Source organism: Oncorhynchus keta, chromosome 11 (genome assembly GCF_023373465.1).
Source record: "Oncorhynchus keta strain PuntledgeMale-10-30-2019 chromosome 11, Oket_V2, whole genome shotgun sequence".
Taxonomy (NCBI): Eukaryota; Metazoa; Chordata; class Actinopteri; order Salmoniformes; family Salmonidae; genus Oncorhynchus; species Oncorhynchus keta.
In genome coordinates, this window is record NC_068431.1 from 22,367,622 (window position 1) to 22,385,744 (window position 18,123).

At 43.6% G+C, this 18,123-nt stretch overlaps 1 protein-coding gene across 2 annotated transcripts in view; it reads right to left on the bottom strand.

Annotated features, from left to right (window-relative positions):
* Positions 1 to 18,123, bottom strand: part of LOC118389922 (F-BAR and double SH3 domains protein 2-like) — a 53,058-nt gene that overhangs the window by 13,637 nt on the left and 21,298 nt on the right. For both annotated transcript variants that reach the window (XM_035779913.2, XM_052529748.1), the window contains 7 exons: positions 13,717 to 13,793; positions 13,355 to 13,499; positions 7,590 to 7,723; positions 7,264 to 7,318; positions 6,981 to 7,109; positions 6,460 to 6,582; positions 5,474 to 5,569 (listed from right to left, as the gene is read on the bottom strand). In XM_035779913.2, coding sequence (XP_035635806.1) covers positions 5,474 to 5,569; positions 6,460 to 6,582; positions 6,981 to 7,109; positions 7,264 to 7,318; positions 7,590 to 7,723; positions 13,355 to 13,499; positions 13,717 to 13,793 — 759 coding nt within the window. The remainder of the gene's footprint in view (positions 1 to 5,473; positions 5,570 to 6,459; positions 6,583 to 6,980; positions 7,110 to 7,263; positions 7,319 to 7,589; positions 7,724 to 13,354; positions 13,500 to 13,716; positions 13,794 to 18,123) is intronic.

Genomic DNA, 18,123 nt, shown 5'->3' on the forward strand with positions numbered 1-18,123 from the left:
ATCAGATAATAGCTTCTCATGCTTTCGCCGAAAAGCATTGTAAAAATCTGACTTGTTAGCTGGATTCACCACGAGTGTAGCTTTAATTCAGTACCCTGCATGTGTGTTTTAATGAACGTTTGAGTTTTAACGAGTGCTATTAGCATTCAGCGTAGCGCAATTGCATTTCCAGATGTCAAGATGGGATGCCTGCGTGTCGGGTGGAGGTAAGAGGTTAACATGATGCCTTCTAATTGCAGTCGCTGTACTCATATACAGGAGAACGATCGCCTTATGGCGAGGATAGCTGTGCTGCAAGCCCAGCTTCAGACGCAATCGTTAGGCAAGAGTAATTTCAGTGTAAGAAAGGATGAAACTGCGTCTGTGCCACCAGTAAGTACAGATAGTAACGTTAGTATAAATCCCCTCACAGTCCCCGCAGCCGGACAACTTTCTCATGGCTTCTGGAGGGAAATGCTGTAGGAATGCTCAACCGGTGTCGCTCATTCAGCCGACAGAAACTTTCAACCAGTTTTCCCCATTAAGCAGCGAGTCGGAGTCAGAGGCCGAGCCTTCTCTGGTCTCTACTCCTCCCGTTATGGGGTCTGAGACGCCTAAGCCTCCCACCATTACCTCTGACAAATTGAAAACCCTAGTCATTGGCGACTCCATTAACCTCAGTATTAGACTTAAAATGACTCATCCAGCGATCATACACTGTTTATCAGGGGGCAGGGCTACCGACGTTAAGGCTAATCTAAAGCTAAAACTGGCGAGTGTAGAGAGTATAGGGATATTGTTATCCACGTCGGCAGGATGAAACAGTCAGAGGTCACCAAGCGCACGCAACATAGCTTCAGCATATAAATCTGCTAGAAAGATGTGTTTGCATCGAGTATTTGTCTCTGGCCCCCTCCCAGTTAGGGGGAGTGATGAGCTCTACAGCAGAGTCTCACAACTCAATCACTGGTTGAAAGCTGTTTTCTGTCCCTCCCAAAAGATAGAATTAGTTGATTATTGGCCCGCTTTCTGGGACTCACCCACAAACAGGACCAAGCCTGGCCTGCTGAGGAGTGACGGACTCCATCCTAGCTGGAGTGGCGCTCTTTTTGTTTATTTTTAATTCACCTTTATTTAACCAGGTAGGCTAGTTGAGATAAGTTCTCATTTGCAACTGTGACCTGGCCAAGATCAAGCATAGCAATTCGACACATACAACAACAGTTACACATTGAATAAACAAAACAGTCAATAATACAGTAGAAGAAAAGAAACCAAAAAGTCTATTAACAGTGAGTGCAAATGAGGTAAGATAAGGGAGTTAAGGCAATAAATAGGCCATGGTGGTGAAGTAATTACAATATAGCAATTAAACACTGGAATGGTAGATGTGCAGAAGATGAATGTGCAAGTAGAGATACTGGGGTGCAAAGGAGCAAGATAAATAAATAAATAAATAAATAAATACAGTATGGGGATGAGGTAGTTAGATAGATGGGCTGTTTACAGATGGGCTATGTACAGGTGTAGTGATCTGTGAGCTGCTCTGACAGCTGGTGCTTAAAGCTAGTGAGAGAGATACGAGTCTCCAGCTTCAGAGATTTTTGCAGTTCGTTCCAGTCATTGGCAGCAGAGAACTGGAAGGAAAGACAACCAAAGTAGGAATTGGCTTTGGGGGTGACCAGTGAGATATACCTGCTGGAGCGCATGCTACGAGTGGGTGCTGCTATGGTGATCAGTGAGCTGATATAAGATATGGGGCTTTACCTAGCAGAGACTTGTAGATAAAATAAACTTCAGTTAGTGCTAAATACGGCTGCTAGAATCCTGACAAGAACCCCAAAATTTGATCATATTACTCCAGTGCTAGCCTCTCTACACTGGCTTCCTGTCAAAGCAAGGGCTGATTTCAAGGTTTTACTGCTAACCTTACAAAGCATTACATGGGCTTGCTCCTACCTATCTCTCTGATTTGGTCCTGCCGTACATACCTACACGTACGCCACGGTCACGCAGGCCTCCTAATTGTCCCTAGAATTTCTAAGCAAACAGCTGGAGGCAGGGCTTTCTCCTATAGAGCTCCATTTTTATGGAACGGTCTGCCTACCCATGTCAAAGACGCAAACTCGGTCACAACCTTTAAGTCTTCACTGAAGACTCATCTCTTCAGTGGGTCATTTGATTGAGTGTAGTCTGGCCCAGGAGTGGGAAGGTGAACGGAAAGGCTCTGGAGCAACGAACCCCCCTTGCTGTCTCTGCCTGGCCGGTTCCCCTCTTTCCACTGGGATTCTCTGCCTCTAACCCTATTACAGGGGCTGAGTCACTGGCTTACTGGGGCTCTCTCATGCCGTCCCTGGAGGGGGTGCGTCACCTGAGTGGGTTGATTCACTGATGTGGTCATCCTGTCTGGGTTGGGCCCCCCCCCTTGGGTTGTGCCGTGGCGGAGATCTTTGTGGGCTATACTCAGCCTTGTCTCAGGATGGTAAGTTGGTGGTTGAAGATATCCCTCTAGTGGTGTGGGTGCTGTGCTTTGGCAAAGTGGGTGGGGTTATACCCTGCCTGCTTGGTCCTGTCCGGGGGTATCCTCGGATGGGGCCACAGTGTCTCCTGACCCCTCCTGTCTCTGCCTCCAGTATTTATGCTGCAGTAGTTTATGTGTCAGGGGGCTAGGGTCAGTTTGTTATATCTGGAGTACTTCTCCTGTCCTATTCGGTGTCCTGTGTGAATCTAAGTGTGTGTTCTCTAATTCTTTCTTTCTCTCGGAGGACCTGAGCCCTAGGACCATGCCTCAGGACTATCTGGCATGATGTCTCCTTGTTGTCCCCAGTCCACCTGGCCGTGCTGCTGCTGCTCCAGTTAACTGTTCTGCCTGCAGCTATGGAACCTGTTCACTGTATGTTATAATCTCTACCCGGCACAGCCAAAAGAGGAATGGCCACCCCTCATAGCCTGGTTCCTCTCTAGGTTTCTTCCTAGGGAGTTTTTCCTAGCCACCGTGTTTCTACACCTGCAATGCTTGCCGTTTGGGGTTTTAGGCTGGGTTTCCGTAGAGCACTTTGATATATCAGCTGATGTAAGAAGGGCTATATAAATATATTTGATATGTTTTGAACATTGCAAAATAGAAATGGAATGAATAGAGCTGACACAGTTAGTCTACACGACAGACAATCATATACAGTGGGTCAAAAAAGTATTTAGTCAGCCACCAATTGTGCAAGTTCTCCCACTTAAAAAGATGAGGCCTGTAATTTTCATCATAGGCACACTTCAACTATGACAGACAAAATTAGAAAAAAAAATCCACTGTAGGATTTTTTATGAATTCATTTGCAAATTATGGTGGAAAATAAGTATTTGGTCAATAACAGAAGTTTCTCAATACTTTGTTATATACCCTTTGTTGGCAATGACAGAGGTCAAACGTTTTCTTTAACTCTTCACAAGGTTTTCACACACTGTTGCTGGTATTTTGGCTCATTCCTCCATGCAGATCTCCTCTAGAGCAGTGATGTTTTGGGGCGGTTGCTGGGCAACACAGACTTTCAACTCCCTCCAAAGATTTCCTATGGGGTTGAGATCTGGAGACTGGCTAGGCCACTCCAGGACCTTGAAATGCTTCTTACGAAGCCACTCCTTCGTTGCCCGGGCGGTGTGTTTGGGATCATTGTCATGCTGAAAGCCGCATCCACGTTTCATCTTCAATGCCCTTGCTGATGGTAGGCTTTGTTATTTTGATCCCAGCTCTCTGCAGGTCATTCACTATGTCCCCCCATGTGGTTCTGGGATTTTTGCTCACCGTTCTTGTGATCATTTTGACCCCACGGGGTGAGATATTGCGTGTACCCCAGATCGAGGGAGATTATCAGTGGTCTTGTATGTCTTCCATTTCCTAATATACAATGTGATTTTCTGGAATTTCTTTCCTCATTTTGTCTGTCATAGTTGAAGTGTACCTATAATGAAATTTACAGGCCTCATCTTTTTAAGTGGGAGAACTTGTACAATTGGTGGCTGACTAAATACTTTTTTGCCCGACTGTATGTTCTAGTACATTTCTATCAGAACCTTCTGTAACGCTATTTGCTCATTATCCACCAAATGGAAGAAAACGTCCTGAAATGGGGAGGGACAACCCTATACTTGGCTAATAAGAAGCACTCATTCTTGTTTCCGGATAAAAAAATATTTTAAATGTTTTCCATCGCACACTAATGAACAGAGCCCTGGCTGGTTGGGATGATGGACACACAACAGGACCAGGAGGTTTGGTCTCACCTCTACTCAGGAGGTGTATAGGTCAACCCCCATGACTGATGATCCCTGGCATGCTTCATGTGCAGAGCTGACCCTTGACACAAGAATGAACACAGTCCAAATGGCAGATTAACTGAATGTGCACTCAGCTAAAAAAAATGTTTTTCCCCAACTACAGGTTGAAGATGGAAAAATAGCACCACAAGTGGAGCGCCGAGTTTTCTGCATTTGTGTATGTGTGTGTGTGTGTGTGTGTGAGAGAAACAACGTGGACTACGCAAGGCCCATAAATCAGTGAATGAGAGGAGAACCACACCTAGTTCATGTTAGAGGCTGGGGCAGCCAGGTGTAGAAGAGTGGAGGAGGGATGAGGAAGGCAGGGGGTTGGAGTGAGCACACTGACGAGGCCCCCTTACAATGCCCCCTTTTCACAGATGCCTAGGCCGTCCATGGTCCTGCCTGCCTGCAAAACGCCCCCACTCCCCTCCGGCTCCTCTTTCAGTGCAGTTCTTTTCCGGATCCCTCCGTCGTCTCGCACAGGGAAGGGGAGGTTTGAGGGGGAAACTGCATCACTAAATGTTTTCTTTAGGAACAGGCCACCGCTTGTTTGACTTCCAACGAAAACAACAACGAGGGCCTTGGAGGTTTCTAACAATTTGTCCAGTGTAGCGGAGGGGCGGACGGGATGGGAGGAGGGGTGCGGGTGGAGGAGGGTGTGGACGAGTGCACTGGCGGGCAGACGGACAGACTGGGTCAGCTGAGAACAGGTTCCTAAGGCACGGGGCCTCTGGGGCACACAGGCACACCATATACACAGACGCACTACCCACACACTATAAATACACACAAAGCTGCGTGCAACAAACACTCACCAACACACATGCACAACATGCAATAGACGTCAGTGTCGTTTAATAGCATTGTTTCCTCCCTCACAAGTTCACTACTGAGATTGATCTAGTCGCCCTCAGTTTCGCAATGCCTTAGCCAGCTTTATCACCCAAAAGCTAGCAATTCGATGGCGTTGGTGGAGGCAATTCAAGCTGAAAAGTGAGCTTACCTATTAATTTGTGTTACACACACAGAAGCCTGTACGGTAGAGCAATTTAGCTCACCTAGCGGTGAGGAATGATCAGTGGTTCTATGAGCGGGAAGCTATAGCATAGCTAGTGTGTAGCGTAGCACTAGCCACCACGTACCATGAGAACAGTAGCGTTACCATAGCACTACTCCCCACCTTGTCAGTGTCGCTGGGTTGGAAGAGGATGGCTGGGGCGCTGTGGAACACTGGGTTGTGCTGTACAAACTGCTGCTGTTGGAAGTCCTGCGTCACCTGGAGAGAACACAGACACGTACACACTTGTTTAGGTAACCTCATAAGGCCACAATAGAGGCATCTAATAATCTGACAGAGGCATGAATGGATTTGAATAGATAAAATATCATTATCATGACAGAAGAGGATTTACTCAATCCTTTGAGTGTTTATTATGTCATTGAAGGGCAACCACACTGATCTTACTTAAGTCATGGCCATGGAAGGACGGTCAGAGCAAAGCACAGTATAACCCAAAGTCATGGGGGAGCATTCATGGTCACCTCAAGGTTCACAGGAAGATGACCTGAGAGAGGTTCCAAACTATGCACACACACACAGGCTGCTGTGTGGTGTCACAGTGAAAAAGAACCATATGGGTCAACGGGTCAAAATATGTTAAACAGAGCACCCGGGGGTCGCTGTTTCACCACAAATATACGGTCACGCTGGGCTGACAGGAAATGAACTGCAAACCAAGGTCAGGTTCCAGAAACGCAAGAAGACCAAGAGATCAGGACTAAGAGAGGCCAATGGCTGAGGGGTAACTGAATAGCTAGTAAGACAATAGAGTATTGAGATAGGTAAATGGTAATCTCTAAATCTTTGATGGAAAAATGAGGACCTAAACCATGGTATCAATGTGAATATGACCGACTAGGTTTCAAACTCGGGTCTTCTACACCCCACAAGACTGTTAGCCATCTGAGCTAAAGCCTAGGCATAAGCTCTGGGGAATGTGAGTTTTCAGGTCTTAAGCAAGGCCACTGACTGAACCAGCGCTGTTACTCCTATTTCTGCTCATTTTCCTCATTAGGACATTAGGAGTCTGCAAGATGGCACAAACAGATCTGGAAGCAGGCTAGTTCAATTAAAGCTAATTTGTGGGCTAGTTTCCATGCACTCACCCCGTTGGAGCTCTCCAGGACGACATTGAAGGTGTCGTGTACAGCCTGGTAGGCCTCCAACTCCGTCTGGCTCAGAGAGACCAGGTAGTCCTTCACCTGCTCATAGATGCCCCCATCCAGAACCTGAGGAGCACAGGGCAACAAGGTAATACGTTAGGAACGTAACTTGTAATTGACCAGTAATGCAGTAATGCAGTAACCAACTGGTCCTTCTGTGGCTCAGTTGGTAGAGCATGGCGCTTGTAACGCCAGGGTAGTGGGTTCGATTCCCGGGACCACCCATACGTAGAATGTATGCACACATGAAAAGCGGATAAAAGCGTCAGCTAAATGGCATATATTATTATTATTATTATATCAATAAGCCAGCATCTCTCTCTCGCACATTAGTGGTGGTGTTCCAAGTTGTCTGTTTCTGCAGTCATGCAAACTATGACAAAGCAATCGTCTGAGATATGCAGCATGACTGCAAACAAAAAGATAACCTGGAATGCCCGTACATGTGTGTGCTGACGTCTCACCTTGATGCAGTCGATCAGGTCCGTGTCATAGTAACGCTGCTGGTGGGCATTAGCCGCTGCTAGCGTGAGCAGATAGTCGTTCCTGGCGTGGTTGGCTTTGGAGTTACACTCACTCCTTTTGGCTTTTAGCTGGTGAAAAAAAAACACTCATGGGGGCATTCTAGGTAATCTTTAGTTTGATATGTTGATGCTACAACATAATTTATTTTGGGCCCCTATGCAGCTGAGTTTGTGGGCATGGCCAATTGGCCATACATACAATGTATTAATGTAATGCTCTCACCTTTACACTGGCCCGCTGCAGACTGGACCTGGACTGGAACAGACTCAGTTTGGACCTGGACAGAACAGAAGGAGAGAAGGATCATGTATGTGAACCGATTCACACAAGACCAGTGGTTCCAACCATAAGTCTTAAATTTTCACTCCTGTACATCGGAGTATTGGATAGGTAGCATTACGGTAATAGCTCCCCCTTTCCCTCCGATAGGCTTGGTGGAATTGTACCCAGATTTCTTACCCATCTGATCCTCTCAGATCTCCATAAGGCCGTAGGGGGGGATTTGGGATTGGACAGACATTGTGTATGTCTGCATGTACTGTACATACTTGGCATCCTGCTCAGCCTTGTCTCTGACTGCCTGGGCCATGGTCTCAGTCTCCTGGTACTTCTTCCTGGTCTTGGCCAGCTCCTTCACAGAGTCCTGCAGCTCTGCCTGCACCAGCGTCAGCTGGTCAATACACTAAACAAACAACAACCAGAGGTTATCAGTATGTGTATATACACTAAACAAACAGTTATCAATATATGGTACAGAACATCTCATGTGGTGAAATTGACTATATATACACACACACACTAAAGTATGTGGGGCGGCAGGTAGCCTAGTGGTTAGAGCGTTGGACTTGTAACCGAAAGGTTGCAAGATCAAATCCCTGTGCTGTTCTGCCCCTGAACAAGGCAGTTAACCCACTGTTCCTAGGCCGTCATTGAAAATAAGACTTTGTTCTTAACTGACTTGCCCAGTTAAATAAAGGTTAAAAAAAAGTGGACACCCCTTCCAATTAGTGGATTCGTCTATTTCAGCCACACCCATTGCTGACAGGTGTATAAAATCCAGCACACAGCCAAGACAAACATTGGCAGTAGAATGGCCTTACTGAAGAACTCAGTGACTTTCAACGTGGCACCATCATAGGATGACACATTATTAAAATAAACTATATATATTTTCCTTTATTATTTTTTCCCTGTAAGTGCTGTTACTGTGAAGTGGAAACGTATAAGAGCAACAACGGCTCAGTCGCAAAGTGGTAGGCACACTAAGCTCACAGAACGAGACCGCTAAGGGCTGAAGCGCGTAAAAATCTTCCGTCCTCGGTTGCAACACTCACTACCGAGTTCCAAACTGCCTCTGGGACAGCACAATAACTGTTCATTGTGAGCTTAATGAAATGGGTTTCCTTGGCCGAGAAGCCACACACAAGCCTAAGATCACCATGCGCAATGCCAAGCGTCAGCTGGAGTGGTGTAAAGCGCACAGCCATTGGACTCCGTGGAAATGCGTTCTCTGTAGTGATGAATCCCGGCTTCACCATCTGGCAATTCGATGGACGAATCTGGGTTTGGCGGATGCCAGGAGAACGCTACCTGCCCGAATGCATAGTGCCAACTGTAAAGTTTGGTGGAGGAGGAATAATAGTCTGGGGCTGTTTTTCATGGCTCGAGCTAGGCCCCTTAGTTCCAGTGAAGGGAAATCTTAACACTACATTCTAGACGATTCTGTGCTTCCAACTCCGAGGAAACAGTTTGGGGAATCCCCCTGTGCACAAACCAAGTCCATAGAGAAATTGTTTGTCGATACTGGTGAGGAAAAACTTGACTGGCCTGCACAGAGCCCTGACCTCAACCCCATCGAACACCTTTGGGATGAATTGGAACGCTGACTGTGAGACAGGCCTAATTGCCTAACATCAGTGCTCAACCTCACTAATGCTCTTGTGGCTGAATGGAAGCAAATCCCTGCAGCAATGTTACAACAAAGGGGGGGGGGACCAACTCCATATTAATGCCCATGATTTTGGATTGAGATGTTCAATGGGCATGTGTCCACATACTTTTGGTCATGTAGAGTATATATGTGAGCTGATCAATATACTGGACAAACAAGTGGTGACGTACAGTTATTAATTGTGAGATATACTTGGTAGGGATGTAATGATTCATGGAAGGTATGCAGCATCTTCATTATTCAAATGCTAAAATATCTTGAGCAATATTAGGCCTTATTATTTGAGTGACAACCTCTGTAATTTGCTAGGTTATTGTTATCTATGCATTGTTGAAAATGATGCTTTACCAGAATAAAAGTAAGCAAATGCAGTTTAAGAGTTCTCATCAGAACTGAAAATGTGATCCCGGTCCGACCCAAGCCCGGTGAGCTGAAGCCCGAGCCCAGGTCTGACATCACAGAAATGAGCCAGCAGTAAAACAGTAGACTATATTGAACTGGTTTTGAGAACAACGCGGCGGAAGCGAAGTGAGGAGACGGACATTAGAGAGGAAAACGCACTTTAGATATGATCAATTGAATGATGAAAAAAGTAATATCCAACAGTTTTAATAATTCAAAGTGATAGACGTGTGTGTGTGTGTGTGTGTGTGTGTGTGTGGTCACCAAGATGATTATTTCAGCATTGTTTTGATGGGGACAGCGCAGTGGTGCTACTTTGATACAAGAGTGGGGCACTCGTCTTGATTAATCAATTCATGTCAGATTGTTTTCACTGAATCTCTGTTTGATATTTGGTAATTAGGCTAGTGAAATGTTAGCTAAATTAAGGTGCGTACTAATTATCATCTTTATTCTAGTTTGCTGATATATTATGTGATTAGGAAACATTTATAGCATGTTATACAAGTTGATTTTGCTCTTCAGCCTGGCCTACTCCCGACAAAAAGCCTGTGACTTGTCTGATAATCAACGTGATTTTGTTTCACGAAATCTTTCTATATATTTGGTTAATTGATGTCTGGCTTCATTTGCTCATCTATCACTGATCAGAAACATTTACCATGCAGTAGCCTTAATCAAGTGTATTATTTCTCTATGGACTCACATATATAGAACCTATAGGCTATGTTCACTGAAACCAAAAATCCTGACTCGCATGAAAATTACCAACTTTATTCTGTAATCCATAGGTTGCATTATCAAAGCACGTCTCGCCTATCGATGCCTGTCAAAATACAGCTCTATTTAATTTAAACAATTTCCTGTCTTCATCTCCCCATTATTCATTAGCTGATCTGCTATCTGTAAAATCAATTCGATTTAGCCAAATTGGAGAAATTCGTCATTCGTTGGAAGTTAGCTAGCAAGCTTAGCAACTTTGGTCATTTGACTTCTATTTGATTACAGTTACAGTTGGTATGATTACACAATGCTATATTTCAGGGTTACACTCTCTGCCTCAGCGCATTCTGTGGAAAGATAGTCTAGGCCTACTGCTGAAACGCGCTGAATGAATTAAGCAACATGATAAAGCTCAGAATTCAAGAACTGCCCGTTTCACAATTCACAACGTCATTGGCCATCAAAGTTACTCTATCATTACTAAATATCAGTTTCACTTGCTGCAAAGTCTTTACATAGTGGAGCAGCCAAGCTGGCAATGTGGAACACCCCTCCTATTTTGGGAGAACCCTGGCATTGTGACCTTATCTTGGTTTTAAACGCTTTAAAATGGGCATTTTTACGGTATTTCCTGGGACTCAGGATAAATATTAATTATTTTCAGTACTGAAACTTGGTAGATGCCCTGTAAAATATGAATCCCTAAAACACACACACGTATCATTTACACACACAGAAGTAATCGCAGACAGATCCATCTCAGATGTCCAGCTCCTGAGCTCCATCAGCAGCAGATTTTCATTTAGAATGGAAAATGTATGTATTTATGCAACAAATGTTAATGCACCAAATCAATTCGTTCTCTAATCAAACCAAATTGCACTGAATCGTTACAAACTAAAATGTATCGTTCCTGTATCATATCAAAGCCCATGTATTGAATCATCTTGAAAGGGAATGATACACATCCCTAATACGTGGCTATATTCAGATGCATTGCCAATACAGTTATCATGCCTGGAAATGCATGCCTGTCTATTGGTAACCCATTCTATGATGTCCTAAGAGCTAACATAATATTCTTATTAGGTTAGTCAGGGTGAACAAAGGGTGCTTGTTGATGGTAGCCAGTGGAATGTGGAGACTGGACAGAGGTAACTAGAGATCAATTGTTGGTCAAAGCCTGACCAACTTGGTAGGGCAGCAGTGTGGCCAACTAGCTGATAGGGAAACAGGGGCGTATTCAGTAAGGCGAAAATGTCTCTGAATGGAGTAAAATGGGGGAGGATACTACCTGAACCTGTCCAATGAGAACACGCTATAGGGCGCTATGCAAATTGAACTGGGTCTATGGTTTTGATGTGAGCCATGACCAGCCTTTCAAAGCACTTCATGGCTACAGATATGAGTGCTACGGGTCGGTAGTCATTTAGGCAGGTTAACTTAGTGTTTTGGGCACAGGGACTATGGTGGTCTGCTTGTAACATGCTGGTATTACAGATTCGGACAGAGGTTGAAAATGTCAGTGAAGACACTTGCCAGTTGATCAGCGTACACGTCCTGGTAATCCGTCTGGCCCTACGGCCTTGTGAATGTTGACCTATTTAAAAGTCTTACTCACATTGGCTGCAGAGAGCGTGATCACACAATCACCCGGAACAGCGGATGCTCTCGTGCATGTTCAGTGTTACTTGTCTCAAAGCAAGCATAGACGTTATTTAGCTCATCTGGTAGGCTCGTGTCACTGGGCAGCTCTCGGCAGTGCTTCACTTTGTAGGCTGCAATAGACTACAAATACAGTTGTGACAAGCTTGTAACGTCATACCCAAGAGGACTAGAGGCTACAATCGCTGCCAAAGGTGCTTCAACAAATTACTGAGTAAAGGAAAATTTTGTAAATATGATATTTCCATTTTTTATTATGGGTTATTGTGGGTAAATTGATGTGGGATTTTTTTTAAATAAGGCTGTAACACAACAAAATGTAGAAAAAGTCAAGGGGTCTGAACATTTTCCGAATACACTTTAACCCAGCCAATCAGGAACATTAACAGTCTTCTTGGTAAGCAACTCGTGTAGATTTGGCCTTGTGTATTAGCTTATTGTCCTGCTGATAGGTGAAATAATCTATCAGTGTCTGGTGGAAAGCAGTCTAAAGCAAGGTTTCCTCCAGGATTTTGCATGTCCTTAGCTCCATTGAGTTTATTTTTTATCCTGAAAAACTCCCCCTTCCATAACATGATGCAGCCACCACTATGCTTGAAAATATGGAGCGTGGTGCTCAGTAGTGTGTTGTATTGTATTTGCCCCAACATAACTTTTTGTCCTAAATACAAAGTGTTAATTGCATTGCCACATTTCTTGCAGTATTACTTTAGTGCTGTGTTGCAAACAGGATGCATATATTTCTGTAGACTTGCTTATTTTCACTCTCAATTTGGTTAGTATTGTGGAGTAACGACAATGTTGTTGATCCATCTTCAGTTCTCTCCTATCACAGCCATCTAACTGTTATGAAATGGTTTCGTTCCTCTCTGGCAACTGCGTTACCTTTGTAGTTACTGGGTGTATTGATACACCATCCAAAGTGTGATTAATAACTTCACAATGCTCAAAGGGGTATATAAACATGTATATTTTTTTATATATTTTCTACCAATAGCTGCCCTTCTTGGCGAGGCATTGGAAAACCTTGTCGCTGATCTTTGTGGTTGAATCTGTGTTTGAAATTCTGTGTTTGAAATTATTATTGCACACAGTGAGTCCATGCAACTTATTATGTGAATTGTTAAACACATTTCTACTCCTGCATTTATTTAGGCTTGCCATAACAAAGGGGTTGAATACTTATTGACTCAAAAAAAATATTTCAGCTTTTAATTTTTAATGAATATGTGAACATAATTCCACTGACATTATGAAGTACTGTGTGTAGGCCAGTGACCAAAAACTCTAAATTGAATAAATGTTTAATTCAGGCTGTAACATAACAAAATGTGGCAAAAGTCCAGGGGTGTGAATACTTTCTGAAGGCGCTGTAAATACACTGGTTGGTATCAAGAACAGCGTACTTCCCCTTAAGGCAGAAAAAAACACATCCTGAATTGTTTCAGTGGTTTCAACTCACCAGCTGTATAAATGGAGACATACATCCAATGTAAGACATGAGAGAGCAGGAGAGAGTCTGCAAACTATGCAAAGCTAAGCCATGTTGTGGTGGTGGTTTGGCCTCCATACCTTCCTGAGCTGATGCTCCTTCTGCAGCCTGGCAGTCTTGGCTGGGTCCGACACCTGGTTCCTGTAGTTCTCACAGGCCGTGATCCTGGACTGGGTCACATGCACCGTGCCCTCCAAGTAGGCCTTCCAAACTGTATACATGTTCCTATGACGACATGCACACACACAAACATTGTACTTATGGAGACAAATACATTTTATATGTTCTACTGTGTTGTTAATATGGTTACAATTGGGCATAATTGTATACACACTAGTAAGCATTATTATGGAAAAATAACACCAACATCTGTCCATTTCACTTGAGGGAGAGTGGGAGACAATACGATTTCTGACGATGCCACGGTGACGAGAGGTCTTACCTGTGTTCTGTGGGCTCCTCTGGTAGGCTGGCTGGCCATTCCCTTTTCAGGTACTGATTGGACAGCTTCTGTAGAGCCTACGGGGGAGGAAGAAGAGAGAGACCTTTAACCCTTGAACTGCTGACCCACTTTCTATCCTTCCGATACCGCTGCTTCCAAGGATTTCCATGATTAACCTTGGCCTGGGTCGTGTTCAATAGGCACGAAACGGATGGGGTATTGTGTGTTGATGAGGAAAACATGATTTAAGAAATTTTAGAATAAGGCTGTAACGTAACAAAATGTGTAAAAGGGTCAAGTGGTCAGAATACTTTCCGAAGGCACCATATATATAGGAATGTTTGATAAACTGGTGGTGCTGAATACAGACCGTAACCCCTTTCTCTCCATTATTCTCCCAATTCTGAGATATTTGGATGAATCTATACAGGGACCCAGGAAGAACTCTTGGAATTCCATGCCTAATCTAAACTAGGCAAGTCAGTTAACACATTCTTATTTTCAATGACAGCCTAGGAACGGTGGGTTAACTGCCTTGTACAAGGGCAGAACGACAAATCACATTGTCAGCTCGGGGGACCCAATCTTGCAACCTTACAGTTAACTAGTCCAATGCTAACCACCTGCCCTCTCGTTGCACTCCACAAGGAGCCTGCCTGTTACGCGAATGCAGTCGAAGCCAAGGTAAGTTTCTAGCTAGCATTAAACTTATCTTATAAAAACAGTCAATCAATCATAATCACTAGTTATAACTACACATGGTTGATGATATCACTAGTTTATCTAGCGTGTCCTGCGTTGCATATAAATCGATGCAATGCTGGAGGATGATTTAACAAAAGCGCATTTGTGAAAAAAAGCACAATCGTTTGGACAACTGTACCTAACCATAAACACCAATGCCTTTCTTAAAATCAATACACAAGTATATATTTTCAAAACCTGCATAATTAGCTAAAAGAAATCCAGGTTAGCAGGCAATCTTAACCAGGTGAAACCGTGTCACTTCTCTTGCGTTCATTGCACGCTGAGACAGGGTATATGCAACAGTTTGGGCAGCCTGGCTCATTGCGAACTAATTTGCAAGAATTGTATATAATTATGACATAACATTGAATGTTGTGCAATGTAACAAGAATATTTAGACTTAGGGATGCCACCAGTTAGAAAAAAATACAGAACGGTTCCATATTTCACTGAAATAAACGTTTTGTTTTCGAGATGATAGTTTCAGGATTCGTTCATATTAATGACCAAAGACTCATATTTCTGTGTGTTATGTTATAATTAAGTCTATTATTTGATAGAGCAGTCTGACTGAGCGATGGTAGGCAGCAGCAGGCTCATAAGCATTCATTCAAACAGCACTTTTGCGTTTTGCAAGCACAGCGCTGTTTATGACTTCAAGCCTATCAGCCTAATGGCTGGTGTAACCGATGTGAAATGGCTAGCTAGTTAGCGGGGAGCGCGCTAAAAGCGTTTCAAATGTCACTCTGAGACTTGGAGTAATTATTCCCCTTGCTCTGCAAGGGCCGCGGCTTTTGTGGAGCGATGGGTAACGATGCTTCGAGGGTGGCTGTTGTCGATGTGTTCCTGGTTCGAGCCCAGCTAGGGGCGAGGAGAGGGACGGAAGCTATGCTGTTACACTGGCAATACTAAAGTGCCTATAAGAACATCCAATAGTCAAAGGTACAGTGGAGAGAACAAGTATTTGATAACCTGCAAAATCGGCAGTGTTTCCTACTTACAAAGCATGTAGAGGTCTGCAATATTTATTATAGGTACACTTCAACTGTGAGACAGAATATTTTTTGAATCCAGAAAATCACATTGTATTGATTTTTAAGTAATTAATTTGCATTTTATTGCATGACATAAGTATTTGATACATCAGAAAAGCAGAACTTAATATTTGGTACAGAAACCTTTGTTTGCAATTACAGAGATCATATGTTTCCTGTAGTTATTGACCAGATTTGCACACACTGCAGCAGGGATTTTGGCCCAATCCTCCATACAGACCTTCTCCAGATCCTTCAGGTCCCGGGGCTGTTGCTGGGCAATACGGACTTTCAGCTCCCTCCAAAGATTTTCTATTGGGTTCAGGTCTGGAGACTGGCTAGGCCACTCCAGGACCTTGAGATGCTTCTTACGGAGCCACTCCTTAGTTGCCCTGGCTGTGTGTTTTGGGTCGTTGTCATGCTGGAAGACCCAGCCACGACCCATCTTCAATGCTCTTACTGAGGGAAGGAGGTTGTTGGCCAAGATCTCACAATACATGGCCCCATCCATCCTCCCCTCAATATAGTGCAGTCGTCCTGTCCCCTTTGCAGAAAAGCATCCCCAAAGAATGATGTTTCCACCTCCATGCTTCACGGTTGGGATGGTGTTCTTGGGGTTGTACTCATCCTTCTTCCTCCAATCACGGCGAGTGGAGTTTTGACCAAAAAGCTATATTTTTGTCTCAGACCACATGACCTTCTCCCATTCCTCCTCTGGATCATCCAGATGGTCATTGGCAAACTTCAGATGGGCCTGGACATGTGCTGGCTTGAGCAGGGGGTCCTTGCGTGCCCTGCAGGATTTTAATCCATGACGGCATAGTGTGTTACTAATGGTTTTCTTTGGGACTGTGGTCCCAGCTCTCTTCAGGTCATTGACAAGGTCCTGCCGTGTAGTTCTGGGCTGATCCCTAACCTTCCTCATGATCATTGATGCCCACGAGGTGAGATCTTGCATGGAGCCCCAGACCGAGGGTGATTGAACGTCATCTTGAACTTCTTCCCTTTTCTAATAATTGTGCCAACAGTTGTTGCCTTCTCACCAAGCTGCTTCCCTATTGTCCTGTAGCCCATCCCAGCCTTGTGCAGGTCTACAATTTTATCCCTGATGTCCTTCGACAGCTCTCTGGTCTTGGCCATTGTGGAGAGGTTGGAGTCTATTTGAATGAGTGTGTGGACAGGTGTCTTTTATACGGGTAATGAGTTGATACAGGTGCAGTTAATACAGGTAATGAGTGGAGAACAGGAGGGCTTCTTAAAGAAAAACGAACAGGTCTGTGAGAGCCGTAATTCTAACTGGTTGGTCAAATGTGTATGTCTTGCAATAAAATGCAAATTAATACATACAATGTGATTTTCTGGATTTTTGTTTTAGATTCCATCTCTCACAGTTGAAGTGTACCTATGATAAAAAATGACAGACATCATTACATCTACATGCTTTGTAAGTAGGAAAACCTGCAAAATCGGCAGTGTATCAAACTTGTTCTCCCCACTGTATATGAAATACAAATGGTAGAGAGAGAAATAGTCCTATAAGTACTATATTAACTACAACCTAAAACCTCTTACCTTGGAATATTGAAGTCTCGTGTTAAAAGGAACCAACAACTTTCATATGTTCTCATGTTGAGCAAGGTACTGAAACGTTAGCTTTTTTTACATGACACATATTGCACTTTTACTTCTCCAACACATTGTTTTTTCAGTATTTAAACCAAATTGAACATGTTTCATTATTTATTTGAGGCTAAATGGATTTTTATTGATGTATTATATTAAAATAAGTGTTCATTCAGTATTGTTGTAATTGTCATTATAACAAATAAGTTTTAAAAAATTTAAAATAAGTCGGCCGATTAATCGGTATCGGCTTTTTTTTGGCCCTCAAATAAATCGGTATTGAAAAATCATAAAAATCGGTCGACCTCTATTGGAAAGCATTCAAACCAAAAGTTAAGAAAATTCTGAACGTTCCCTGATGCTTCACCCAATATTCACCATTGGGGAAGGCATTCAAGGACATTAATCACGAAGCATTGGTACATTATTGATACTGACCCACAATTGAAACCCATCTTTAAATATCCCCCACGTATGGTCTTTAAAAGACCCCCAAATGTGAGAGCCATTGTGGTGAAATCTGATTATCCAGAGAAAAAGGAAACTTTCTTGGACAAGGTTCCAAAGGCTAATTACAAATGTGGCCAATGGGCTCAATGCAGCTTCACATAAAAATGTAACCAATTTACCCACCCCCACACAGGACAAAGATTTAACGTCAAAGGCCTGATTTCCTGCATGTCCACCAATGTTATTTACATGTTGAAATGTCCTTGTGGTCTGTCTTACATAGGGAAAGCCAGTAGAAGCCTTAAGACCCGGAACAGAGAGCACCGCTGCAATATACGGACAGGAGAGACAAAAAAAATCTGGTTGCTGTTTGTTTTGTACAAGCTAGACATTCTATTAGTTCTCTGAGATACATTGGAACAGAATTGGTCAAGATGTCATGCAGGGGAGGGGACATTGAGAGGAAACTTCTTCAAAGGTAATCTTTCTGGATCCACAGGCTCAACAGTGTCTCCTCTTGGCCTTAACGAGGAGTTCGACTTGAAACTGTTTT